Source organism: Dendrobates tinctorius, unplaced genomic scaffold, assembly GCF_039654945.1.
Source record: "Dendrobates tinctorius isolate UK_male_01 unplaced genomic scaffold, ASM3965494v1 ptg000020l, whole genome shotgun sequence".
NCBI classification, from domain to species: domain Eukaryota; kingdom Metazoa; phylum Chordata; class Amphibia; order Anura; family Dendrobatidae; genus Dendrobates; species Dendrobates tinctorius.
Genome location: NW_027361688.1, coordinates 16,624,422 through 16,651,532, shown reverse-complemented (window position 1 = coordinate 16,651,532; position 27,111 = coordinate 16,624,422). Strand labels below are relative to the sequence as shown.

At 41.9% G+C, this 27,111-nt stretch overlaps 1 protein-coding gene and 1 long non-coding RNA gene across 2 annotated transcripts in view; one reads left to right on the top strand and one right to left on the bottom strand.

The window, feature by feature from the left end:
- Positions 1-4,226: 4,226 nt before the first annotated feature.
- On the bottom strand, positions 4,227-8,189 carry FGF23 (fibroblast growth factor 23). The gene is made up of 3 exons (XM_073567337.1): positions 7,967-8,189; positions 6,032-6,135; positions 4,227-4,767 (listed from the first exon to the last, which is right to left on the bottom strand). The coding sequence occupies exons 1-3, from the start codon at positions 8,187-8,189 to the stop codon at positions 4,315-4,317; spliced, it is 780 nt and encodes a 259-aa protein (XP_073423438.1). The 3' UTR covers positions 4,227-4,314.
- Positions 8,190-25,038: 16,849 nt separating this feature from the next.
- The window catches only part of LOC141083499 (uncharacterized), a 70,213-nt gene continuing 68,140 nt past the window's right edge, over positions 25,039-27,111 (top strand). Inside the window, exon 1 of the long non-coding RNA XR_012230734.1 lies at positions 25,039-25,963. This is a non-coding gene — a long non-coding RNA (uncharacterized lncRNA). The remainder of the gene's footprint in view (positions 25,964-27,111) is intronic.

The window sequence follows — 27,111 nt, the reverse complement described above, 5'->3', positions numbered from 1 at the left end:
TCTCAGTTACCTCATTCTGCAGCCAGCAATAGACTGCAACACAGGATACAGAAGTCAAACAATGCAAAATTTTGAGTGAAACCCAATCACAAAAATGGTACAAAAACAAATTATCAATGTCCATTGATGGTAGTGCCTAGGGGCTAACCCATTTATGCATTTCCATGAGGAGTAACTGAGGAACAGTAGAACAGTCATATTAGTAGAGGTGATGGCACATGGATGCAGAATACCCCCAAAAACAAGACCATGCAGTAAAGGCATACACGCTCTATATAATACACACTCTATATAATAGTGCAAAATGTTATCATTGGTTTAGCCATTCGGTTTAAGAAGCTGCCATTAGCCTCTTAGCGTAAAGGGTTATTCCCATTTTCATAATAAATGTGTACGGTCGGACAGGGCTTTTAAAAACAAGCAATTTTGCAATTTACTGCTCGTTAAAATTTTCAGCCGTTTTAGAGATAGAAACACTTCTTTTGCTCATAGCTGGTTGCCTTAGAAACCGACCACCTCAGCTAGGCAGCAGGACATTCTCAGTGCTTCCAAGCTCTTTTCCATAGAGCTTGTAAACACTGGTTTTGATTAAGCTGGCCAGGATCCCTGGAGCACACTGTTACCTTCTAATCCTGGCTAGCTTCAACACAGTGCTTAGAAGTTAAACAGCAGCGGTGGTCGGTTTACTAGGAAACAAGCTGCAAACAAAAGAGAAAATTGTTAATATCTCAAGAACGGCTGCAAATTTTAATAAGCAGTTAATTACAAAAGTGCTTGTTTTTACAAGAACTATCCATTATACAGCAGTTATAAAACAAATACAAAAACTGAAGTTAATAGATAAATTGCATGCTGGGGATGAAATCTATTAAATTTAGCCCTCGTTCAATAGACGGAATCTATGTGGATGTAAATAGCAATTATTGCTCATATGTGTAATATAGGAAGTCATGTTATGTTATGACCTTCAATTGCTCGTCCACCTAAAATATAGGAAAAGATCTTGAATTGCTATCTTCAAGTATTATGGGGCTCAATGGACCTGAATGGGTGACCTATTATCGCTCCATACCGTTCTTTGTAGGGAACTTCAAGACAACTCCATACATCCAGACCAGTGGTCTTCAACCTGTAGTTCTTGAGAAACTGCAACTTTTAGCATAGCCTGAAAGTGAACAGAGTTGCCAAAGTTACAGTCCCTCTATAGGTGGGGAGCTCCCTTGATTACAGTTCCTCAACTGTCAGTAATGCCTTTGACAATAGTCCCTCAACAGGCAGGTAGTGCCCTTGAGAATAGTCCCTCATCAGGCGGGGAGCGCCCTTGAGAATAGTCCCTCATCAGGCGTGGAGCGCCCTTGAGAATAGCCCTCATCAGGCGGGGAGCGCCCTTGAGAATAGTCCCTCATCAGGCGGGGAGCGCCCTTGAGAATAGTCCCTCATCAGGCGGGGAGCACCCTTGAGAATAGTCCCTCATCAGGCGGGGAGCTCCCTTGAGAATAGTCCCTCATCAGGCGGGGAGCGCCCTTGAGAATAGTCCCTCATCAGGCGGGGAGCGCCCTTGAGAATAGTCCCTCATCAGGCGGGGAGCTCCCTTGAGAATAGTCCCTCATCAGGCGGGGAGCGCCCTTGAGAATAGTCCCTCAACAGACAAGTAGTGCCCTTGATAATAGTCCCTCAACAGGCAGGTAGCGAACATGAGAACAGTCCCTCAACAGGCAGGTAGCGCCCTTGAGAACAGTCCCTCAACAGGTGGGTAGCACCCTTGATTACACTTCCTCAATAGGTGGGGATTGCCCTTGATTATAGTTCCTCAACTGTCGGGGAGCGCCCTTGATAAGTCCCTCAACAGGCAGGTAGCGCCCTTGAGAATAGTCCCTCAACTGGCAGGTAGCGCCCTTGTGAACAGTCACTTAACAAGCAGGTAGTGCCCTTGATTACATTTCCTCAAAAGGTGGGGAGCGCCCTTGAGAACAGTTCCTCAACTGTAGGGTAGTGCCCTTGAGAACAGTTCCTCAACATGTGAGGAGCGCCCTTGATAATAGTTCCTCAACTGCTGGGTAATGCCTTTGACAACTTTCAAAGTCACGCATGCTCTGTCTTAATATTTTGTAGAAATCAGTTCAACAATCGAGCCCTTTTTAATTCGAGGACAAGCCATAAATGAATAATCTACGCGCAGGCGGTGACTTGCAATAGACGAAGATCTGCAGTTGATCTAGATAAGAATTTATCACGTCATGACAATTTTTGGTTAAATGCTTTACACTTTTAGTTTAGTGTTTGTTTTGTTTTGTTTTTATGTTACCAAAATTCTTATTAATACATTATTCCACTTATAGTTAAATATTAAATAAATACTTTTCTTTTTTTTTTAATAAAAAAAATATTGGAGGAGACTTAGGACAAAAAGGGAATCTCTACCATGTTGGTTTTAGATCTAAGATTAATTTCTTAAGAAATCTTCCTAATAAACGTTCTCTGAGAGAGTTCTAAATTTCTTACATCAACATAAAATATAAAATATTGATTGTCTGCTATGTCCACTAGAGGGAGCTAAAGAGCTTTGCTGCATACAGATATATTGTTATGTTCTATGTATCAACAGTATGCAGTACCCTCCTGGGCTCCCTCTAGTGGCGGCTAAACAGGTTGCAGTTATGCCTGAAAACGTACTTCAAATAATTAATCTTCCCCATGTGGCATATTACAAAGCGAAAATTGCCTTATAGACCAAAGCAAAAATTGAGTGTCCAAATTATATGAATCCAGTGCAGTTTAGAAAATTAAAGCTTAATGGTTTGCATAAGCAACAAGGACATCATGAGGCCTGGTACGTTCCTCCACAAAAAAATAATTCTAGTGCAAAAACTAGTAAATTCAATCACAAAATCTTTTTTTCTTTAAACCATGTGATAAGGGTTGACTGGTACTAACAGAATAATAAAAAAAAAAATCCTCAACAAATGTTATTGTTAATTTTAAAGGGGTTGTCCACCTATGAGAGAATTTTTTTAATTAAATGCATGTGTTTGGGGCCTAAAAACCATTTTTACAATTGGGTTGCATAGAAAATGTTGTCGTTTACCTCCTATTGCTCGATGCAGAATGAGTTAACTGAGAATCTGTCAGTGAGCTCGTTCTGATGGACTGATGGGGAGTTTCTATTTCTGTTATCTGTCTTTTTCTGAGCTCTTCTCAACCAAATTTATGACCACAGACCACATCAAAGTTGACTGTGCAAGGAAACCAAGAGCCTGTAAAAGCAAGATGGTGCAACGTTTTCAATGGAACCCAATATTGCTATGTATAGAGACCCTTCCTTTCTCTTTGCCTAATTTCAGAACTTTAATCCCAAAAAAAGAACCTCATTAAAGGGCTTGTTAACTCCTATAAAGCCCCTTATTTATAAGCCTAGGGAACAGATAAAAAATTTATACCTCCCAGTGAGTTGACGTACCCTCCGCAGCCAAGCGGTAGAAACAACACCCTCACCAAAATTTTGATCCCAGCTGACCTTGACTACAGAGGAAGCTGCACCGCTCCGGGAGGTCAGTATCTTTTTTTTTTTTTTTCACTTCCCAGGTCCATTAATGAGGGGGTGGTCATTAGTGGAAACCCCTATTAAATATAACTTATTGAGTCGATCTCTGGTGTAAAATTAAAGGGATTTTCTGAGATTTTTAAAAAGTTCCTTACAAGCAAAAAATGCATTAAAAAAATTAACCAAACCTCGCATTTGTCAGTCCTTTACTTTTCCAGCCCCACTGGTCTTTAGCAGTTTTTTAGTGTCCTGGCATGGGAACCTTTTTGACCCCATTGATTTTGGGCTGTATGTGCACAATTACCAATGGGCTGCACATGGGCAGTAATCTTATCTGGACTGGACTCGCGGGTGGCATAAAAGTTGAGTAATGGTTAATTTTTTTTTAATTTTATCTCATTTTGTGGAAGTTTTTAAAAATCTTAGACAATTCCATGGGTTCCATAAAAGCCACCACCAGTATTGACTAATTGCCTAGTCTTTGGCTTCATAGACTCCCAACAAGCAATTGATTTTGGCAGGAGGATCCATGATTAGCCAGAAATTTGGAGTTGCATGGTGGCCATTCAGGCTCCTCTAGGGAGGTTCCAAGATGTGGACAACCTCCTCCATGGTGACAACCTCTTTAATAGAAGACTGAAATGTATATTTTTTTATGGTTCTACCTCAACCATAGGGTATCCTAAAAAAATAACAATATTATGAAATGAGGATGACTATTTAATTGACTTTCCCTAAAAGTACCTACGCTAGGTTTTGGTGACGCTTTAAGATCAGCCACTGAGTTGGGATGTCATCTTATAAAAATATTCACGTGGGTTTTCTTTCCTTGTGATGATAACACCCCTTGGGTCTTCAGGGTCTTCCTTTTCATTCTTGTTCGGTCTCAAGGGCTCTTGAGGGTCAGAAGGTTTGACATCTTGAGCATCCTTGGGGGTTGGGTAATTCAGAGTCGGCTTCTTTCCTCTACTTACGTTAAGAGGATCTGGATACAGTTCGGCGCTCCTTGTGTGTCGGACAGGCTCGGGGGTGATAAATCTGGTGATTGGGATTGTGTTCTCCATAGACAAAAATTGGGAATAGGGAGGTAAGTCCATTCCTGGGCGGAAGAACTGTTTTGGCTTCCTTAGGCTTAGAAGGTAGTTGTGCTTTGGAGAATGGTAGACATCATGGCGGTTCTCAAGGGTTTCATGCTTGAAGACGCAGTCATCATAACTAAAGTAGTGCTGTGGAATATGGAGGTCGATTAATACGTGGTAAGTCATTTCAGAAAGTAAAAAAAGTTGTGGCAAATTACCAAGTCATTGTCTATGATAGACTATTATGACGTAGCATTTGGTCTACTGGTGGAAGTCTGGAAGCTCCACTGGTCCTGGTACTCTCATAGAGAGTTGACCACATAAAGGTGGCCACCTCGTAAAAAAAAGTTCATGGGAGCTACTTGAATAAAAGTGCTTCTGGCAGTTGGAACACACATCAAAGCAAGGCAACCAGGTCGTAAAGGGTTTGTCCACTATTCGGACAACCCCTTCTTAAAGAGGTTGGCCAGGACTATTTTGATTTGTTTTTTACTATGAACCCAAAAAGTAACAGGTAGGTAGCTGCTAACAGATGTACTCAGCGCCTGCTCACAGTGTTCACTGACTGCTTGTGTCGGCGATTCAGCTGCTCCACGTCAACAGAACAGCTCTTCTTCTTTCAGGCTGCTCTGTCGATGGAGAGTGACTGCCAATGTCATGCTGATTGGCAGCAGGGAGCCAGGTGTCAATCAGCATGACATCGGCAGTCCCACCTCGTCAACAGAGCAGAAGAGAAGCTGCATCTCTGTCGAGGTTACATCAGCAGAAGCTGATGAATCGCCGGCAGGAGCGGTCTCTGACCAATATCACATACTCACCTCCTGCATCGGCACCATTCCAGCAATGTTGGTTCTGGGTCTCCTGGCATGGTTATGCCATGTGAGCGCTGCAGTCAATCAGCGGACACTAGTGAGATGCTTCACTCACTTTTCGGAAGAGTGAGAACTGCAACCCACTAGCAGAAAATCAGTGGGCGCAACGTTCAAGTGGGAAAACAATATAACATGAGTGGCCGGAGGGTAAATGCCAACATCGCTGGAACGGCACCAGCGCAGGAAGTGAGTATGTGTTATGTAAGAGGAGCTTGTCCGAGCTGTGGACAACCCCTTTAAACTGGTTTTCCGAGTGCACGTTTCCCTCTATGAATTCACTGGTAAATACTAATAGCGGAGGATGCACAAGATGGCCATAAGCTCTTAAAGGGATTTTCCTATCTGATTCTAGTGATAGGCCATCACTTTGGAATCCATGGGGGTCCAAATACTTTAGCAATGTGGCCCTTTACTATTTATCTGTGCACTATTGTAGCCCTCTTGGACACCTTTTAAGCAATCGGGGCTTAGTACTAGTTTTCTTCCAGCACTAGTGAGTTCTTACGGAATGTTAAGGAATCATGGAGGTAAATACTTACTGATCCAAAGGCGTTGCCGAATCTGTCCATGCACAGGTAGCGCCCACTTTTGACTCCTGTAATAACAACTTTGCCTGCAGACTCTGATCTGATCATCAGTGCACCTAGAGGAAGGGGAAAATAGAAAGAATGAAACGGAAACCTCCCATATTAGCACTATTTCAAACGCATCTTAAAAAGGAGTCTATCAGCACAAAATGACTGTTCAAACCAAGCACAGGAGCTCGGTGCACCCTTGATTTGACTAAACAGTTCAGTACCCCGTCCCACCTACTTGTTTTACATCTATCCCCACCCCCTTCTCCTTGATTGACAGCTCAGACTTTATAAGAGCCAGAGGAGGGTGGAAAACAAGGAAGTGAGAAGGTGCGCTAAACTTTTCTGGCCAAGCGTGCACCGAGCTCCTGTGCTTGGTTTGAACAGTCATTTTGTTCATGAAAAAGAAAAGAAAATATATATATATATTTTTATAATTTAATATAAAATTAATATTTGAAACTGTATATTGTATACAATCTTTTTTTTCTTTTCAATTAGTTTCTATTATTTTTATTAGATTTTTTTTTTTTTTAATTCTGTTGTCTGCCCTTAGACATCAATCCATTGGAAATGATGACCCATTTAGTTCCAAGGAGGATCGTTGTGGGCATGCTCTGTAATCTAATATTTGACTAATTGCAAGATTTTAAGATATAGCTATAATACTGTAAAATTAAATATATATTAAAAAAAACATAGCGTCTATTTATTAAATGTAACATTATTAGCATATAATATATTTATATAATATTATTACTTATATATATATTACATTTAATAATATAATATATATTAATATTATTAAATGTAACCTATATGTATTAAATATAGTAATATAATATATAGATATTTTAATATTATTACATTTAATACAGATTGGTGACATTTAATAATATTAAATATATATAATATTATTACATGTAATATACCATATATATATATATAATATTGCCAAAAATAAACTAAAAAATAATCATTTAAAAATTTGATTTAATATTATTAAATTTAATACATATTTGTTGCATTTAATAATATTAAATACGGTATATCTAATATTATTAAATGTAATATATATATATATATATATATAAAATATTATTAAAAATTGCCAAAAATAAAATAAAAAATAATCACTTAAAAATTTGATTTAATATTATTAAATTTAATACATATTTGTTGCATTAAGTAATATTAAGTAATATAGCTATATAAAATATTATTAAAAATTGGCAAAAATAAAATAAAAAATAATCACTTAAAAATTTGATTTAATATTATTAAATTTAATACATAATTGTTGCATTTAGTAATATTAAATACGGTATATATAATATTATTAAATGTAATATATATAAAAAATATTATTAAAAATTGCCAAAAATAAAAAAAATCACTTAAAAATTAGATTTAACCAGTAGATTGTTTTCTGATGATTCTTTCCCTTTAAGACAATTTTCTCACCCTTCTTCCCTGTATAAAATGATGCATACATTCTTCTGCCTGCAGATGGACAGTATTTTTTATGCACTGTGATGGGCAATGGGGACATTTAAAGGGTATCAACCTTTTGCATGGCGGAAACCCACTATGTAATAAGAATTAGAAACATTCATAGGAATCCTAGGAATTATAAGCCTTTGTGCTTTTGGGTCCATTATAACAGGACCATATAATAAGTGAGGCCAAGTATTACATAAGCATAAATTCCATTAAACAACCTATAAAAAATAGGCTGATAACAGAGAGCAAGAGCGCATCAAAAAATGTTCTCATAGTGTCGTATCTGATTAAAAAGAATGAGGTTATTAATATAAAAAGAAAAAAAGAAATAAATTTTGATATTTTATTTAAAAAAAAAAAATAAATTTAATAATTGACATTTTTTTAAAATCTTACTGTATATGGTTTGGTGCGGAGATCCGTCGATGTGGCCGTCGTGGTTGATCTGCAGGTGGAAGCTGTTCCATTCGGTGGCGGTGTACAGGTGCATCAGCCGGTCCGGGCTTCCCCATCCTGAATTTATAATTGGCGACGAATTGAGAAAGGCAACGCCGACCTTAAAGCTGGTCAGAAAAAATGTCAAAAGCGCTAATCTGCCGCCTTGTCTGAGGCCGGACATGACTGGTCGATTTTCTTGGGATAGATGCTGGAGGGATAGGATCTGTCTCCTGTCCTCAGCTCCGAGGCTTCGATGCTTCCTAACTTTTTTTGCAGTATATATAAAGGCTTGGAGCATAGTGACATCACACAGGAAAAACTTGTTATGAACATCCTTTCTGTCGTAACAGCAGAAATTTAAGAGAGCCCTGAGACATAAAATACTTCAGGAAAGGGATTTCACATGGGTACCCTGAGAAAAAAACCAAAGAGCCAAAGTGCCATGCCACTGATTTTTTAATACAAAAATAAATAAATAAATAATATCATAAAAAATCATGTTTTACTGTCAAATGAATATTAAACAATAGATTTCTTTTTACTCAAAAAGATCTGTGTCCATCTTCATTAGAAAAGTAGAATATGCAACTTTATTTGATTTAATATTTAACTTTAAATTTTTAAATTTAAAATTAATTATCCTAATATGTTTTTTTTTTTTTTTAAATAAATGAGAACCTAAGTGACACTACAAGTAAAAAAAAATGGGCACAAATCTTTTGAAAACAGGAATAAGATGGAACATTTTTTGACTAGTATCACATGTTAATGACATCAAATCCTGAGAACCTAAAAGATATTTTATTATAATTAGTAATACAACATGTGTGGAAAAGTCTCGTTAGAGAAGCAGAATGGTTAAGTAGCTAATTTCAAGCTGAAATTCTTTCTCTTTTTCCATCCTTTCATACCTTTTCTCTCTTTCTTTCTTTCTTTCTTTCTTTCTTTCTTCTATTTTCTCTTTCCCCCTTTCATTCTTTCTCTTTTTTATTTTTTCTTTCTGACTTTATTTTTTCCCTTTTCTCTTTCTTTCCGTCTTTCTTTCTGTTTCTTTCTTCCTGCCTTCCTTCTCTTTTCTCTTTTTTTCTTTCTCTTTCTTTTTTCTTTCTTCCTTTCTTTTTCTCTTCCTTCCATTTCTTTCTATTTCCTTTCATCTTATGTTATCCATTTTGTTATCTTCTGTCATCTATTTAATATCTGTTTTATTGTTTATCTCCTTATTATCTATCTATCTATCTATTATCTATCTATTATCTATCTATCTATTATCTATCTATCATCTATCTATTATCTATCTATTATCTATCTATTATTTATCTATCATCTATCTATTATCTATCTATTATCTATCTATTATTTATCTATCATCTATCTATTATCTATCTATTATCTATATATCTATCTATCTATCTATCATCTATCTATTAGCTATATAGCTATTATCTATCTATCTATCTGTCTCTTATCTATCATCTATCTATTATCTATCTATCTATCTATCTATCTATCATCTATCTATTATCTATCTATTATCTATATATCTATTATCTATCATCTATCTATTATCTATCTATCACCTATCTATTATCTATATATCTACTATCTATCTATTATCTATCTATCATATATCTATTATCTATCTATTATCTATCTATCTATCATCTATCTATCTATATATCTATTATCTATCTATTATCTATCACCTATCTATTATCTATATATCTATTATCTATCTATCATCTATCTATCATATATCTATTATCTATCTATTATCTATCTATCTATTTATTTAAATATCTAATATCTATCTATCATCTATCTATTATCTATCTATCTATTATCTATCTATCTATTATCTATATATCTATTATCTATCTATTATCTATCTATCTATTATCTGTCATCTTCTGTCATCTAGTTTTCTATATCTTTTATCATCTATCTCATTCTATAGATCACTTCCATATAATGGACACTTCTTAATCAAAGTTCAGGTACAGAGCGTTTCATTCCATTTTTTATCCCTAGAGGGCAGTCATTTCCCAGAAAACCCCTTTACAACGCTCTCTCCATCGTCAGTAGCGGCCTCCGCATATTCCATGCTGCGACATATAATGCATCATAAAAAGCACAAGTGTAATAAAATATTAAATAAAATATGTACCGCAATTGCAAAAAATACATATATTTACATATTCGAAAAAGACATGGGTACAGCACAAATTGAATCATTTCATAAAAATATTTTTTATTACATTTTAAGGTCACTTTTTTTTTTTTGGGGGGGGGGGAATTGAAGTTCTATGTTTCCCAACATATGTATTAAAATTATAGCAATTACCTTAAAGAATTTCCTCCTTTACCATCATGTTTGGACTTATCGTTGTGCTTTAAAAAAAAAAAAAAACCTCTAAAAAACAAAAAGTAATTAGGTCTCTTGCATCCCCTCCTTTCCTGCAGAATACAATAGTACTAAGTTGCTGCTTTGATTAGTTGTTTTTCACCTTGTTACGATGGAGTGGCTAACCCCAGAGTGCTCTTTTTATATCGTGTTACCGACTATCCAAGAATTATTAAAAAAAAAATGTAAAAAAAAATGTTACAGAAGGGTTAAACAGCTTAGTTATAAATTACTTGCCCTGGTGTCTGGACAGAGTAGGAGCAGGTGAAAGGTGATGGGTAACAGCTAGATACGATATAAGTCAATGGAGCTTCCAGACATGTGTAATACCCAAAGGCTAAAATGATTAATTATTAATCCCGAGAATTATCTACAACATGATATCAATCAATATACGATGCTGCAAAGTGTCTGGATTCAGGTATTTGAGATCATGGAATCTATCAGACTCCAAACATACATCGGATAGGTAATAAATAATGTATGATTGACTGCTGGGGGTCCGACCACTGGGACCCTCAATAATTCTAAGAAGTCACTGTGTGAACAAAGCTGTAGTGTACGTGTGTGTTCACCTCTCAATTTATGTCTATGGGGTACTAGTAGTGAGCATATGTTACCACCAGTCAAGGACTGGCCCACAGAAGAACCGGAGAATTCCCCGGTGGGCTGTTGTGCAAGAGTGCTCTTATATGAGCAGTACTTGGCACAATATACTTGAATCCCTATGTACAGACAGAGGCGGCATCTTATTCATTTAACAATCTACCCATTTGATTCTACAGAACTTTGTGATTGAGGATGTAGCAGAAAAGTGGGATCCTGGAGTTGATGTTACTGATGGGACCTTGGCACCCCAGTCTGACAATTTACCCCCACTGCAAAATAAGTGAAGGTTGAGGTTGAGTATTGTGGGCATGCTCTTTGACCTGTGCAGAGGTTATTGTGTAGGGAAGAGGAGGGAGAGAATTGTGTCCATGTCGTGAATAGCAAATCCTTTGACACGCTTGTTTGTTTCTGCTTTTTGCTGGCATAAAATCTTTAAAAAAAGCAAAATGTTTTATCATAATTTGTTTTTGTTACATTTTAACACCCTAGCCATAACCATAGCCCTTGTTGTAGCCCTAACCCTAGCCCTTGTTGTAGCCCTTCCTCCCTATCCTTGGTTGTAGCGCAAACCCTAGCCCTTATTGTAACCCTAACCCTAGCCCTTGTTGTAGTCCTAACCCTAGCCCTTATTGTAACCCTAACCCTAGCCCTTGTTGTAGTCCTAACCCTAGCCCTTGTAGCTCTAACCATAGCCCTTGTTGTAGCCCTAACCTTAGACCTTGTTGTCGCCTTCCCCCCAGCCCTTGTTGTAGACCGCACCCTAGCCCTTGTTGTAGCCCTAACTCCAGCGCTTGTTGTAACCCTAGCCCTTGTTGAAGCCCTAAACCTAGCTCTTGTTGTAGCTCTAACCATAGCCCTTCTTGCAGCCCTAACCTTAGCCCTTATTGTATCCTTAACCCTAGCCCTTGTTGCAGCCCTAATTTAAGCCCTTGTTGTCGCCTTCACCCTAGCCCTTGTTGTAGCCCTAACTCTAGCCCTTGTTGTAGCCCTAACTCCAGCCCTTGTTGTTGGCCTAAGCCTAGCCCTACTTAGGGTTAGAAAAAGGAGTGTTTTGTTTTACAGAGGATACTTTTCAAAATTTGGGACCAATTTCCCAACTGGTCTCTGCTTTTCCTTTCACAAAATTACAGAAACTGCAGGAGAGCAAAGTGCAGCACGTGTAATGCACATGATTTATTACCGATGCTGCCTATGCGGAGCACAACAGTTGAGATGAGTTTTTGATCGGTTGCTGCATTCTGCATCAGTAGTGACCGGGATGACAAAGCTCACTTTATTATACGGAGAGCGTTGTCAGCTTATCGGCCGCCGGGCAATTACTCGCAAGTACAAACATCTAAGTGCAGTGGAGTCCTGAATTATTTACAGTGCGGGCAAAAAAGGGAGTGAAATGTCATGCCCCCATAGAATTTGGAGCCCTGGACAACCACCTCTGTGTCCTCCTTATGCTAGACTACTATTCATTGTAATCCTACAGAAATTTATCAAAGTGTCAGCATATTACAAGGCTCCGTGATCAGTGTAAAACCGGCAAGATTTCAGGTTTTTTTTTACATAAATAGTGACATTGGGAAATAGAAAAAATTCCAAAATTTCTTAACAAGTCTGTAAAACTTACAGACTGGATTTAAGCAATATGTCACATTCTGAAGGCACATTAACACTTCTGATAACGGGTCAGATCATGTTTGTCATAAAGAAACTTCGTGTACTATCCAACAACTCATCTTTATTTGACAAAGAGTCCAAGAATGAAATATTTGGTGGGAAAATGTCACTTAGTACATGAGATGTAAGATCTGGGTAATGGATATTTAATACCGGGGAAGGGTGCAGAATGACAGTCTCAACGGAGATGGCAATCTGTACAAGTCACAAGAAGTCCCCGTATCACCCTTGTGTCATCTTCAGTTCATATCATGGTTGTTAAAACTGCATCGTTCCCTGATCTGTCCTTAGATAATGAGTGCTAAGGACGAAGGGCGAGGGAATGGAAAACTTTCCAAGACCAGACGAAAAATGCCACTGAATATATTGTATTGCAATAATTCTTAATATATATATATATATATATATATATATATATATATATAAATATATCTGTATATTGAGACACAGATATGTATATAATCTCTCTCTCTCTATATATATAGGGTGAAATTATTGTTGAACACATTATTATTATTTATCATTATAGCGCCATTTATTCCATGGCGCTTTACATGTGAGGAGGGGTATACATAATGCATACAAGTACAGTAATCTTAAACAATACAAGTCACGACTGGTACAGGATGAGAGAGGACCCTGCCCGCGAGAACTCACAATCTACTAGGGATGAGTGAGGATACAGTAGGCGATGGTAGAGCTGGTCGTGCAGTGGCTTGGTCAATCGGTGGATACTGGAAGAGGTGGGCCTTCAGGTTCTTTTTGAAGGTTTCCATGGTAGGCGAGAGTCTGATGTGTTGACGTAGAGAGTTCCAGAGTAGAGGGCATGCGCGGGAGAAATCTTGTATGCGATTGTGGGAAGAGGAGATAAGAGGGGAGTACAGAAGGAGATCTTGTGAGGATCGGAGGTTTTGTGCAGGTAAGTCTTGGGAGATGAGGTCACAGATGTACGGAGGACTCAGGTTGTGGATGGCTTTGTATGTCATGGTTAGGGTTTTGAACTGGAGTCTTTGGGTAATGGGGAGCCAGTGCAGGGATTGACAGAGGGGAGAAGCCGGGGGATAGCGGGGGGACAGGTGGATTAGTTGGGCAGCAGAGTTTAGAATAGATTGGAGGGGTGCGAGAGTGTTAGAGGACAGGCCACAGAGCAGGAGGTTGCAGTAGTCAAGGCGGGAGATGATGAGGGCATGGGCTAGGGTTTTTGTAGATTCTTGGTTGAGGAATGTACGGATCCAGGAAATGTTTTGAGTTGAAGTCGACAGGAAGTCGAAAGGGCTTGGATATGTGGTATGAAAGAGAGATCAGTGTCAAGGATAACCTCGAGGTGGCGAGCTTGTGGGACTGGAGAGAGTGGGCAGCCGTTTACTTTAATGGATTTGTCCGTTGGGGGGTCGCATGAGATGGGGGGGAAAGATGATTAATTCTGTTTTGTCCATATTAACTTTTACAAATCTAGCAGAGAAGAAGGATGAAATAGCAGACAGACATTGAGGGATTCTGTTTAGTAGCACATCACCAATTTTCCAAAAATGGCCCAGTCAATAACCTGACCTGGCTGAAATTGAACTTTAGTCTCTTCCATAAATGTTCTAAGTTCATAGATGGAGCCACAGGACCTTCAGGAATTGAAGAGTGTTTGGGTAGAAAAATGGGCCAAAATCACACACCTGTGCAATGCCTGCAACTAGTTTCTCCATACAGGAGGCGTCTTGAAGCTGTCATCACCAACAAAGTCTTTTGTAAATATATTTCAGTAAGCGTATTCATTACTTTTTCCTGTGTCATTCCTCATTGTTACACATAATTTTTGGACTTCTATGGTTTTATTTCTTTGCCTGTGTGAATTGGATGGGTTGTTACCAACATCTATTTAGAATTCCTTGTATTTCTTGTCGATAGCACCTTTAGAAATATATTTACTTAGGAAATCGGTGATGTGTTCAATGCTTATTTCACCCACTGTGTGTGTGTGTGTGTGTGTGTGTGTGTGTGTATATATATGTATATGGTCTTTTTATAGACCATATAATAAACTCTCATTTGTCAATCATTTTACAATGCAAGAAATGAGAATTCAGTGCATACAATTTCTTTCATTATAGTCAATAGGCTCCATATGTGCAAAAAGTGCTTTGTGCTCAATACAATCTTTATACTTTGCATTAAACTTCATCTTATTCGTGTTTTTGTGATTGCACCTTTAGTCATACAGTATTACAGTGTCTCATAATCCCTTTGGTTTACACAGTTGAGCCGAAACATTGCCTTGATATGTGGGCTGAATAAAACTCACCTACCACTTTGAAAAAAGTTACTATGGAGTGCTGCCTTTTTTTTGGAATGAATATTGAAATTGTGGCTGAAAATAGGACTTTCTGCCAGGGGCCGTGCACCCGAAGCTAAGTGCTGTGCTGTTTCCTTTTTTTTCCTATATACCAATGTCTGAAAATTTTTGCACAATTGAAATATTTTTTCTTTTTCTTTTTTTTGAATACAATCTCTCTCAGGCTAGTTTCACACTAGCGTATTTTCCACGCAGCGCTCGGCGCCGCTAAGCCCCGCCCCCTGCCGGCTCCATGCCCGCCCCATCCGGTCATCGCCACCTACTATCGCACACAGCTGCATGCGATCTGCGCACCCTATCTTTAGCATAGGGTCGCAGACCGTGCGCTGGCCGTGCGCTAGTAGGATTTTAGCGTGCGCTTTTAGCGTGGTGCGTTCGGCGCACCTTCAAAAGCTAAAATCCTACTAGCGCACGGCCAGATCTTGTAGTCAACATATCCAGCAAGGTATTGACTGAGCCTCAAATCTCAATTTTAAGTAAGGGTTTGTCATTTAGCCCGTGTTCACACACTGATTGGTTTGGACTGCAATTAGATCTGGAGTGTTTTTTTAGGAATATTAAACTTGAAGAGTGTTTTTTTTGGTAAAAATTATGTGAAAAAAATGAAGAAAAGTGAATTTGTTTTACACCAAGTGGATTTAAGAAATAAGGGTGGTTTTCTTCCTCCTAGTAATTCGGCTGTTATAGAAGCCTTTGAAAAGGCGGTTAGAAGTGATATTGAAAATCTGAGGAGTTCTAGGTCTGGGGGTTTTAGTCATCCGAATGTTACAGGGGATGAATATAAGGCATTACAGGAACTTGTCCATGACGACGACATAGTCATTAAGCCCGCTGACAAGGGGGGTGCGGTCGTCGTCATGGACAAGGTCAATAACTTAAATGAAATAAGGAGACAACTTTTGGATAATGAGGTATATTTAATTATGGATAATGATACAAAATTTAAAATAATGAAAGAAATAAGAGAGTGTTTACAGGAAGCTTTGGATTTCCATATAATTGACCAAGATTTATTTGATTTTTTGCTAGTTAAAAACCCTCGTACTCCTGTATTGTATACGATTCCAAAAATTCATAAAACGCTTAATAGATCCTCCGGGTCGACCGATAGTGTCAGGGGTCGACTCCTTGTTCAGTAAAATGGGGATATTTTTTGGATAAAATACTAAATTGAATTGCAAGGAGTTGTAAATCGTATATATTAGACACGACGGATTTTTTGAAAAAATTGGAAACAATTAAATTACAAGGCGAGGTGATACTGGCGTCGTTTGACGTCGTGTCACTTTATACCTCAATAGACCACAAACGGGGTCTTAGTTTAGTTAATGAGATGTTGAAACAGGCCGGATATACTGAAGATGGGAAGAATTTTTTATTGAAAATGTTAAAAATAATTTTGACCCGAAATTATTTTTTATTTGGTGATGTTTTTTATAATCAAAGACGTGGTACAGCAATGGGGGCCAATATGGCCCCTGCTTATGCAAATATTGTTATGGGGGTCCTAGAGGAGAGCTTCGTCTATGTGTCTCCCCACTTCCAACATGTGTTGGTGTGGTGGAGATACATAGACGATGTATTTCTCCTCTGGACTAGCACAGAGAATGCATTGGATGAGTTTCATCTGTTTTTTAATACAATAGATGAGACAATCAAATTTACTTTGGTTTCCTCAAAAACACAGCTACAATTTTTAGATGTCTTAATCAAACAAGTGGGAGGTGAATTGATTACTACATTGCTTATCAAAGAAACAGACAAAAATAATTTACTGGTATATGATAGTCAACACCCACGGAGCATGGTAAGATCTATACCACTAAGTCAATTATTGAGAGTGAGGAGGATTGTCAAAATGGATAATGTGGTTGATGCAGTTATGGATAATATGATAAAAAAAATTGTGAACAGGGGTTATCCTCAATGGATGTTGGAAAAAGTGAAGAGGAAAATGTTGTGAGTTCATTTTCCCCTTCACTACTGAGGCCCGAGGAACTCACTCTTCTGGTGAAGAAAGGTAGTGAGCCTGATTGTCAAACACCTGGGGCTGATGATGATGACTGGCTGAGTGGAGTTAATGACTGGATATAAGGCTGCCGACGCCCTTCTGGCCTGCGGGTGATTTCTCTGTGGACTTCTAGGAAACCAGTCTGATTCCTGCTCATCTTAAGCTAAGATTTCTGCTTTGCCTTTTTGCATTAGTGTTTTGTTTTCCTTGCTTTTCTGGATTCTGCCATTCCCTGCTGGGGTGAGCTGAATCTCCTTTTGCCTGTTGCTCTGTCTTCAGAATATTCCTGAGTACTGACATAGCCTTTTTGAAGCCTAGCGTCTTCAGGGCCTTTTTTACTGTCAGTTTGTTGGCTCTTATTTTCATAGGGTTTTTCACGGATTGCAGACAGCAGCCTTCCTGTCCTTTCCTATCTAAGCTAGCTTGGGCCCCATCTTTGCTCAGTCTATCTTTCTGTGTGTGTTTTGTTCTTTCTTCTTGCTTCACCGTCATTATATGTGGGGGGCTGCCTTTTGCTTTGGGGTCTGCTCTGGGGCAGTTTAGATTTCCCTTTCTGTCTTTAGGCTATGTAGTCCTCCGGCTGTGATCGAGGGGCCTAGGGCATCGTAGGAGCCCCCCCCACGGCTACTGCTAGTTGTGTCGATAGGTTCAGGGGTCTGCAATCCGATAGCTGCCAACTTCTCTGGTTTTCTGGACTTAGCTAGCATTTCTATTTTTGCCTCCTACGGTGACTCAATCATAACAGGAAAACTTTGGAAAAGGATAGGAAGGAGTTAATTAGTGGTAAATCAGATATTAATAAGAAAAGAGGTTTTTTAAAAAGAATCCCAATCATAACTACATATAATGAGGAAAGTAAAGATATATCCACTATCATAAAACGACATTGGGATATGCTGGGTAAGTGTTTACCACATGTTGAGGAACTAATGGTACCACCATTGTTTGCATATAAAAGGAATAAGAATATTGGAGATTTTTTAGTTAGATCTGACATTGGATCTTTAAAAAGGAATTTACAAGTTACACTAACGGGTAACAAGAGAACAGGTTGTTATCCATGTTTGTCATGCGTGAATTGTTCACTTATGTTAAAGGGTTCAACTTTCCAACACCATGAAACCTCTAAAATATATAAGATAAATGAATTCCTAACATGCAGTTCTGATCATGTGATATATCTCTTGGAATGCCCCTGTAAACTGTGGTATGTTGGGGAAACCACGTGAGATTTTAATTGCCCGTCCCGAAACACTTTGTTGAGTGTAATCATACCGAGAGGGACTTGAGATTTAGAATAATTGATGTGGTCCCTGTACAGAGGAGGGGTGGGGATAGAGAACTCATACTTAAGAAAAAGGAACTGAAGTGGATCTATGAGCTGAATACATTAAGACCGAAAGGGTTAAATGCTGAATTTAACATACATACTGTTATATAAAACTGTTCCTCTATATGTGTTGTGTTGTCGACCTATGGATATATTGGGAATGATTATCCCAGGTTTTAATTCTTTTTTATTCTTTTTTAGATGTATCACTATTCATAAGAGTGTTAAAATGACCCTGGTGAAGATATTAAGAACATGGAGGATGAATGGACTTTTGTTAAATAATTTTTTCTGTATGGAAAGCAATTTTTGTAAAGTAATTTTTTTGACTAAAAAGTTTTTGTGAATATTTTCTATCTGGGTTCAGTCATGTGGCCAGCCAATTTTACATTAATTTGATGATTGGTGGATTGTTATGGCTGCGGGGATAACTGATATATATTACCCTTTAGCCACTGGGGTGAATCAGGCGGCCTGATGAAGGTCATATGGCGCACGTGAGTGGCTATTTGGATAAACCGGAAGCAACCCGATAAGGGTGTTGTCCGGGGCTCTAGGGCAACTAAAAATATAATATTAAATCCCTATATATCAAGGTAAAGAAAATTTGCAGCCTTATGGATTTCCCTATATATAAATAACAGCGTTTTTTCAAGAGTCGCAGCAATATTGTGACTGATGGTGTCATAAGATTAATATAGTAGTGGCCTTATATGGTTTATGTAAAAACGCTGGTTAAAAACCTAATATGGATGTGGATAAAGGCGTAATAGTAGTGTTGAGCGATACTTTCCGATATTGAGAAATATCGGATCGGATTGGATCGGACCGATACCCAAAAAGTATCGGGTATCGCTGATTCCGATACCGGAAACCCCATTCAAGTCAATGGGACAGAAATATCGGAATTAAAAAACCCTTTCTTTACTTGCACATCCAGTTCGGGAGGGGGGAAGAGTGTGGGCGGTGCCTGGGCGGACACTGCGCGTGTCTGTGTGTGCGGGCGGAGTCTGTACGGGCCTCTCAGGGGTCTGTGCGGGCCTGCCGGGGGTCTGTGCGGGCCTGCCGGGGGTTGTGTGTGTGTGCAGGCATCGTCCGATGGAACTACAAGTCCCATCGGGCTATGCCTGCTACAATGACAGTGATTGACACATTAGCCAATGATAGGACAGTAGTAGTCCCATCAGCCGGCTAATGTGTTGAATGTAAAAGCAAAACATACATACTACATACAGTTGTGGCCAAAAATATTGACACCCCTGCAATTCTGTCAGATAATACTCAGTTTCTTCCTGAAAATGATTGCAATCACAAATTCTTTGGTATTATTATCTTCATTTAATTTGTCTTAAATGAAAAAACACAAAAGAGAATGAAGCAAAAGGCAAAACATTGATCATTTCACACAAAACTCCAAAAATGGGCCAGACAAAAGTATTGGCACCCTCAGCCTAATACTTGGTTGCACAACCTTTAGCCAAAATAACTGCGACCAACCGCTTCCGGTAACCATCAATGAGTTTCTTACAATGCTCTGCTGGAATTTTAGACCATTCTTCTTTGGCAAACCGCTCCAGGTCCCTGATATTTGAAGGGTGCCTTCTCCAAACTGCCATTTTTAGATCTCTCCACAGGTGTTCTATGGGATTCAGGTCTGGACTCATTGCTGGCCACCTTAGAAGTCTCCAGTGCTTTCTCTCAACCATTTTCTAGTGCTTTTTGAAGTGTGTTTTGGGTCATTGTCCTGCTGGAAGACCCATGACCTCTGAGGGAGACCCAGCTTTCTCACACTGGGCCCTACATTATGCTGCAAAATTTGTTGGTAGTCTTCAGACTTCATAATGCCATGCACACGGTCAAGCAGTCCAGTGCCAGAGGCAGCAAAGCAACCCCAAAACATCAGGGAACCTCCGCTATGTCTCATTGTAGGGACCGTGTTTTTTTCTTTGAATGCCTCTTTTTTTCTCCTGTAAACTCTATGTTGATGCCTTTGCCCAAAAAGCTCTACTTTTGTCTCATCTGACCAGAGAACATTCTTCCAAAACATTTTAGGCTTTTTCAGGTAAGTTTTGGCAAACTCCAGCCTGGCTTTTTTATGTCTCGGGGTAAGAAGTGGGGTCTTCCTGGGTCTCCTACCATACAGTCCCTTTTCATTCAGACGCCGACGGATAGTACGGGTTGACACTGTTGTACCCTCGGACTGCAGGGCAGCTTGAACTTGTTTGGATGTTAGTCGAGGTTCTTTATCCAACATCCGCACAATCTTGCGTTGAAATCTCTTGTCAATTTTTCTTTTCCGTCCACATCTAGGGAGGTTAGCCACAGTGCCATGGGCTTTAAACTTCTTGATGACACTGCGCACGGTAGACACAGGAACATTCAGATCTTTGTATATGGACTTGTAGCCTTGAGATTGCTCATGCTTCCTCACAATTTGGTTTCTCAAGTCCTCAGACAGTTCTTTGGTCTTCTTTCTTTTCTCCATGCTCAATGTGGGACACACAAGGACACAGGACAGAGGTTGAGTCAACTTTAATCCATGTCAACTGGCTGCAAGTGTGATTTAGTTATTGCCAACACCTGTTAGGTGCCACAGGTAAGTTACAGGTGCTGTTAATTACACAAATTAGAGAAGCATCACATGATTTTTCGAACAGTGCCAATACTTTTGTCCACCCTCTTTTTTATGTTTGGTGTGGAATTATATCCAATTTGGCTTTAGGACAATTCTTTTTGTGTTTTTTCATTTAAGACAAATTAAATGAAGATAATAATACCAAAGAATTTGTGTTTGCAATCATTTTCAGGAAGAAACTGAGTATTATCTGACAGAATTGCAGGGGTGTCAATACTTTTGGCCACAACTGTATATACTACATTCATACAACATACATACTACTTATATACTACATTCATACAACATACATGTGATGGACTCAGCTCCTGCTGAGCCCATTTTTTGAGTGGACCCTCTGGGTCGTGGCACCCACCCACCGAGGGCGAGCTGACCTTGTGAGAATCCACCTCCTATACAGGGAGTGTCAGGGGCAAGACCAAGGGGGTGAGCCACCACGACTGCTGGGACCAGACGGCCGGCTCAGGGGACTCTATGTGAGTGACTGACGACCAGGGACAAGCAGGAAACCAGACAAGACAAGAGGTAAGTGCAAGATATCTTCATTGAGAACTTCAGGATACATTCAGTGCAAACGTAAAAACAAAATGTGCAGGGTGCGTGCGTGGGCACGCCAAGGTCCATAGCATAGCACGTGCCAGGTGGCACGCCTGGGTAGGGGTAAGGCACAATGGCATCGGACTCCGGACCACTGGCAACGATTGACATGATCAAGCTGCGGACATCAGCTCCAGACATCAGGCCGCAGTCATCCAGCTTACGATCTCTGGCAGCAATCGGCAGGTTCCGGGCATCCGGCAGGCAAACCAGGGCTCAGGCAAGGAGGCACGACAGATATCCAGGCGTGGTGCGAGTTAAAGAACATGCCAAGGTCCGAGGCTAGGTGCGTGTATAGGGGACACGCCAAGGTACAAGGCTAGGTGCGAGTGTAGGGGACACGCCAAGGTACAAGGCTAGGTGCGTGTGTAGGGGACACGCCAAGGTACAAGGTTTAACCAACGAGAAAGGGCGCATGCGTAGAGACATGCCAAGGCACAAAGTAACAAGCAAGACAGGGTGCATGTATAGAGACACGCCAAAGCATAGGATACAAGACAGAGTGCGTGTAGAGACACGCCAAGGCACAAGGTACAAGACAGAGTGCGTGTAGAGACACGCCAAGGCACAAGGCAGGACGCGTGCTAGGAGCCACGCGGAACGCACACCTCACTGGCCAGTGCACACGGCTGTACCGCCAGCACGAGGCACGACTAAGGCACAGGAGGCGGGCAAAGGAACCTTCGTGCTAGGAGCCACGCCAGGTTCAGGGCAGGGTGCGTGCTAGGAGCCACGCCAGGGTTCAAGGCAGGGTGCGTGCTAGGAGCCACGCCAGGGGGCACGCCACACAGGCCAGGGCACACGGCTGTAACGCCAGCACGAGGCACGACCTTGGCACAGGAGGCGGCCAAGGGGAACCCACGCCGGGGTTCAAGGCAAGGACAAGGCAAGGAAGAAGGTATGGAACACAGAGCAGAACATAGGCAGAAACAGAGAATCAGATCAGAGTGAGAACAGAGCTAGCAGTGGAGCGTAGGCCGAAGCCCAGAGCTGGGCCAAGGAAAGACCTTGGGACTAGACTTGGAAATGTGCACTAAAGAGAGGAGAAATGGTGCGTGTGCCAGGGAGCACTACAGGGCGCCATAGGAGAGAGCGAGGCAGAGCAAGCAAAGAGAGAGACCATAGGGAGGAACACAAGTCAAAGCATAGCAAAAGCAAGACATGGCAAAACAGACAAGGCAGAGAACACAGGAAGGACTACAAGTCAAAGCATGACAAAGACAAGACATGGCACAAGACAAAGGGAGCGACCGAGCAGACATACAGCCCTGCAGGGAAGCAACACAAGACAAGAGATGGAATACGAGCACGGAGCGTGTGCAGAGAAGCACTACAGAGCAAAGTGCAAGGGCACAGAATAGAGGGAGCGCTCCACAGACCAAGAGCCGTGCAGGGAAGCAACACAATACTCAGGCCCTGAGCATAGGAAGGGGCGGTCTAATATAGGGCACAGCACCTCCTCTTCCGGGTCAGGACCAGGGGAGAACTTCCTAGTTCAGATGCTCCAGGATCACAGAGCGCAGTCACATGATCAGGGTTTCAGACATGACGAGATGATCACCGAACCAGACAGTGCAGGATCCTAGGAAGGGTCACATGATCAGAGTTTCAGACATGACGAGATGATTGCAGAACCAGACAGTGCAGGATCCTAGGAAACGTCACATGATCAGGGATTCTAGACATGACGAGAAGATCACAGAAGGCAAAGCAGAAATGCAGGCATCTCGCAGCTCAGCAGACATGAGGTGAGTGTGCACACTGCTCTAGGGAACAAGCAAGATAGCAGACACAAGGTGCGCGTGCACACCGCTCCAGGGGTTCATGAGGCAAAACAGACATGGCAGACGTGACAGTACCCCCCTCTTTAAGCCCCCTCTTACCGGGGCTGGAAAGAAGGAAAAAAAAAAAAATTTCCCTTTGGCAGAAACCAGAGTTTAACACAAACACTCCAAACAACGTTGATCCGACATCTGAAACGAGCACCTGCACCGGTCAAGATACAGGAGTCGCGGTCGAGGCACGGAGATCCAGTGGTGAGGACTGTGGGTAGACAGGAAAGTCTTCTTACTCTGGCTGCCATCATTTCCAAACGAGTTCCGAGGACAAGGGCCAGGTCTGATTCACATCAGAAGAGTGGCCGGGGTACCGCCATTTTCCAAGCGAGTTCAGAGGACACGGGCTGGGTCTGATTCACATCAGAAGAGTGGCCGGGGTACCGCCATTTTCCAAGCGAGTTCAGAGGACATAGATCAGGTCAGATTCTTCATGAGAAGAGTAGCCGAGGTACCAGCGGAGTCCAGGGCCTGATTAACTGTGACGGACTCAGCTCCTGCTGAGCCCATTTTTTGAGTGGACCCTCTGGGTCGTGGCACCCACCCACCGAGGGCGAGCTGACCTTGTGAGAATCCACCCCCTATACAGGGAGTGTCAGGGGCAAGACCAAGGGGGTGAGCCACCACGACTGCTGGGACCAGACGGCCGGCTCAGGGGACACTATGTGAGTGACTGACGACCATGGACAAGCAGGAAACCAGACAAGACAAGAGGTAAGTGCAAGATATCTTCATTGAGAACTTCAGGATACATTCAGTGCAAACGTAAAAACAAAACGTGCAGGGTGCGGCGTGGGCACGCCAAGGTCCATAGCATAGCACATGCCAGGTGGCACGCCTGGGTACGGGTAAGGCACAATGGCATCGGACTCCGGACCGCTGGCAACGATTGACATGATCAGGCATCAGACATCAGCTCCAGACATCAGGCCGCAGTCATCCAGCTTACGATCTCTGGCAGCAATCGGCAGGTAACGGGCATCCGGCAGGCAAACCAGGGCTCAGGCAAGGAGGCACGTCAGATATCCAGGCATGGTGCGAGTTAAAGAACATGCCAAGGTCCGAGGCTAGGTGCATGTATAGGGGACACGCCAAGGTACAAGGCTAGGTGCGTGTGCAGGGGACACGCCAAGGTACAAGGCTAGGTGCGTGTGTAGGGGACACGCCAAGGTACAAGGTTTAACCAACGAGAAAGGGCGCATGCGTAGAGACATGCCAAGGCACAAAGTAACAAGCAAGACAGGGTGCATGTATAGAGACACGCCAAAGCATAGGATACAAGACAGAGTGCGTGTAGAGACACGCCAAGTCACAGGGCAGGACGCGTGCTAGGAGCCACGCGGAACGCACACCTCACTGGCCAGTGCACACGGCTGTACCGCCAGCACGAGGCACGACTAAGGCACAGGAGGCGGGCAAAGGAACCTTCGTGCTAGAAGCCACGCCAGGTTCAGGGCAGGGTGCGTGCTAGGAGCCACGCCAGGTTCAGGGCAGGGTGCGTGCTAGGAGCCACGCCAGGGTTCAAGACAGGGTGCGTGCTAGGAGCCACGCCAGGGGGCACGCCACACAGGCCAGGGCACACGGCTGTAACTCCAGCACGAGGCACGACCTTGGCACAGGAGGCGGCCAAGGGGAACCCACGCCAGGGTTCAAGGCAAGGACAAGGCAAGGAAGAAGGTACGGAACACAGAGCAGAACATAGGCAGAAACAGAGAATCAGATCAGAGTGAGAACAGAGCTAGCAGTGGAGCGTAGGCCGAAGCCCAGAGCTGGGCCAAGGAAAGACCTTGGGACTAGACTTGGAAATGTGCACTAAAGAGAGGAGAAATGGTGCGTGTGCCAGGGAGCACTACAGGGCGCCATAGGAGAGAGCGAGGCAGAGAAAGCAAAGAGAGAGACCATAGGGAGGAACACAAGTCAAAGCATAGCAAAAGCAAGACATGGCAAAGCAGGCAAGGCAGAGAACACAGGAAGGACTACAAGTCAAAGCATGACAAAGACAAGACATGGCACAAGACAAAGGGAGCGACCGAGCAGACATACAGCCCTGCAGGGAAGCAACACAAGACAAGAGATGGAATACGAGCACGGAGCGTGTGCAGAGAAGCACTACAGAGCAAAGTGCAAGGGCACAGAATAGAGGGAGCGCTCCACAGACCAAGAGCCGTGCAGGGAAGCAACACAATAATCAGGCCCTGAGCATAGGAAGGGGCGGTCTAATATAGGGCACAGCACCTCCTCTTCCGGGTCAGGACCAGGGGAGAACTTCCTAGTTCAGATGCTCCAGGATCACAGAGCGAAGTCACAAGATCAGGGTTTCAGACATGACGAGATGATCACCGAACCAGACAGTGCAGGATCCTAGGAAGGGTCACATGATCAGAGTTTCAGACATGACGAGATGATTGCAGAACCAGACAGTGCAGGATTTAGGAAACGTCACATGATCAAGGTTTCAGACATGACGAGAAGATCACAGAAGGCAAAGCAGAAATGCAGGCATCTCGCAGCTCAGCAGACATGAGGTGAGTGACTGTGCACACTGCTCTAGGGAACAAGCAAGATAGCAGACACAAGGTGCACGTGCACACCGCTCCAGGGGTTCATGAGGCAAAACTGACATGGCGGACGTGACAGTACATACATACTACATATATACTACATTCATACAACATACTACATACATACTACATTCATACAACATACATTCATAGTACATACTACATACATAAAACATGCTACAAACATACAACATACACTCACTGGCCACTTTATTAGGTACACCTGTCCAACTGTGTGTTAAGACTTAATTTCTAATCAGCCAATCACATGGCGGCAACTCAGTGCATTTAGGCATGTAGACATGGTCAAGACAATCTCCTGCAGTTCAAACCGAGCATCAGTATGGGGAAGAAAGGTGATTTGAGTGCCTTTGAACGTGGCATGATTGTTGGTGCCAGAAGGGCTGGTCTGAGAATTTCAGAAACTGCTGATCTACTGGGATTTTCACGCACAACCATCTCTAGGGTTTACAGAGAATGGTCCGAAAAAGAAAAAAAATCCAGTGAGCGGCAGTTCTGTGGCCGGAAATGCCATGTTGATGCCAGAGGTCAGAGGAGAATGGGCAGACTGGTTCGAGCTGATAGAAAGGCAACAGTGACTCAAATTGCCACCCGTTACAACCAAGGTAGGCAGAAGAGCATCTCTGAACGCACAGTGCGTCGAACTTTGAGGCAGATGGGCTACAGCAGCAGAAGACCACACTGGGTACCACTCCTCTCAGCTAAGAACAGGAAACTGAGGCTACAATTTGCACAAGCTCATCGAAATTGGACAGTAGAAGATTGGAAAAACGTTGCCTGGTCTGATGAGTCTCGATTTCTGCTGCGACATTCGGATGGTAGGGTCAGAATTTGGCGTAAACAACATGAAAGCATGGATCCATCCTGCCTTGTATCAACGGTTCAGGCTGGTGGTGGTGGTGTCATGGTGTGGGGAATTTTTTCTGGGCACTCTTTGGGCCCCTTGGTACCAATTGAGCATCGTTGCAACGCCACAGCCTACCTGAGTATTGTTGCTGACCATGTCCATCCCTTTATGACCACAATGTACCCAACATCTGATGGCTACTTTCAGCAGGATAATGCGCCATGTCATAAAGCTGGAATCATCT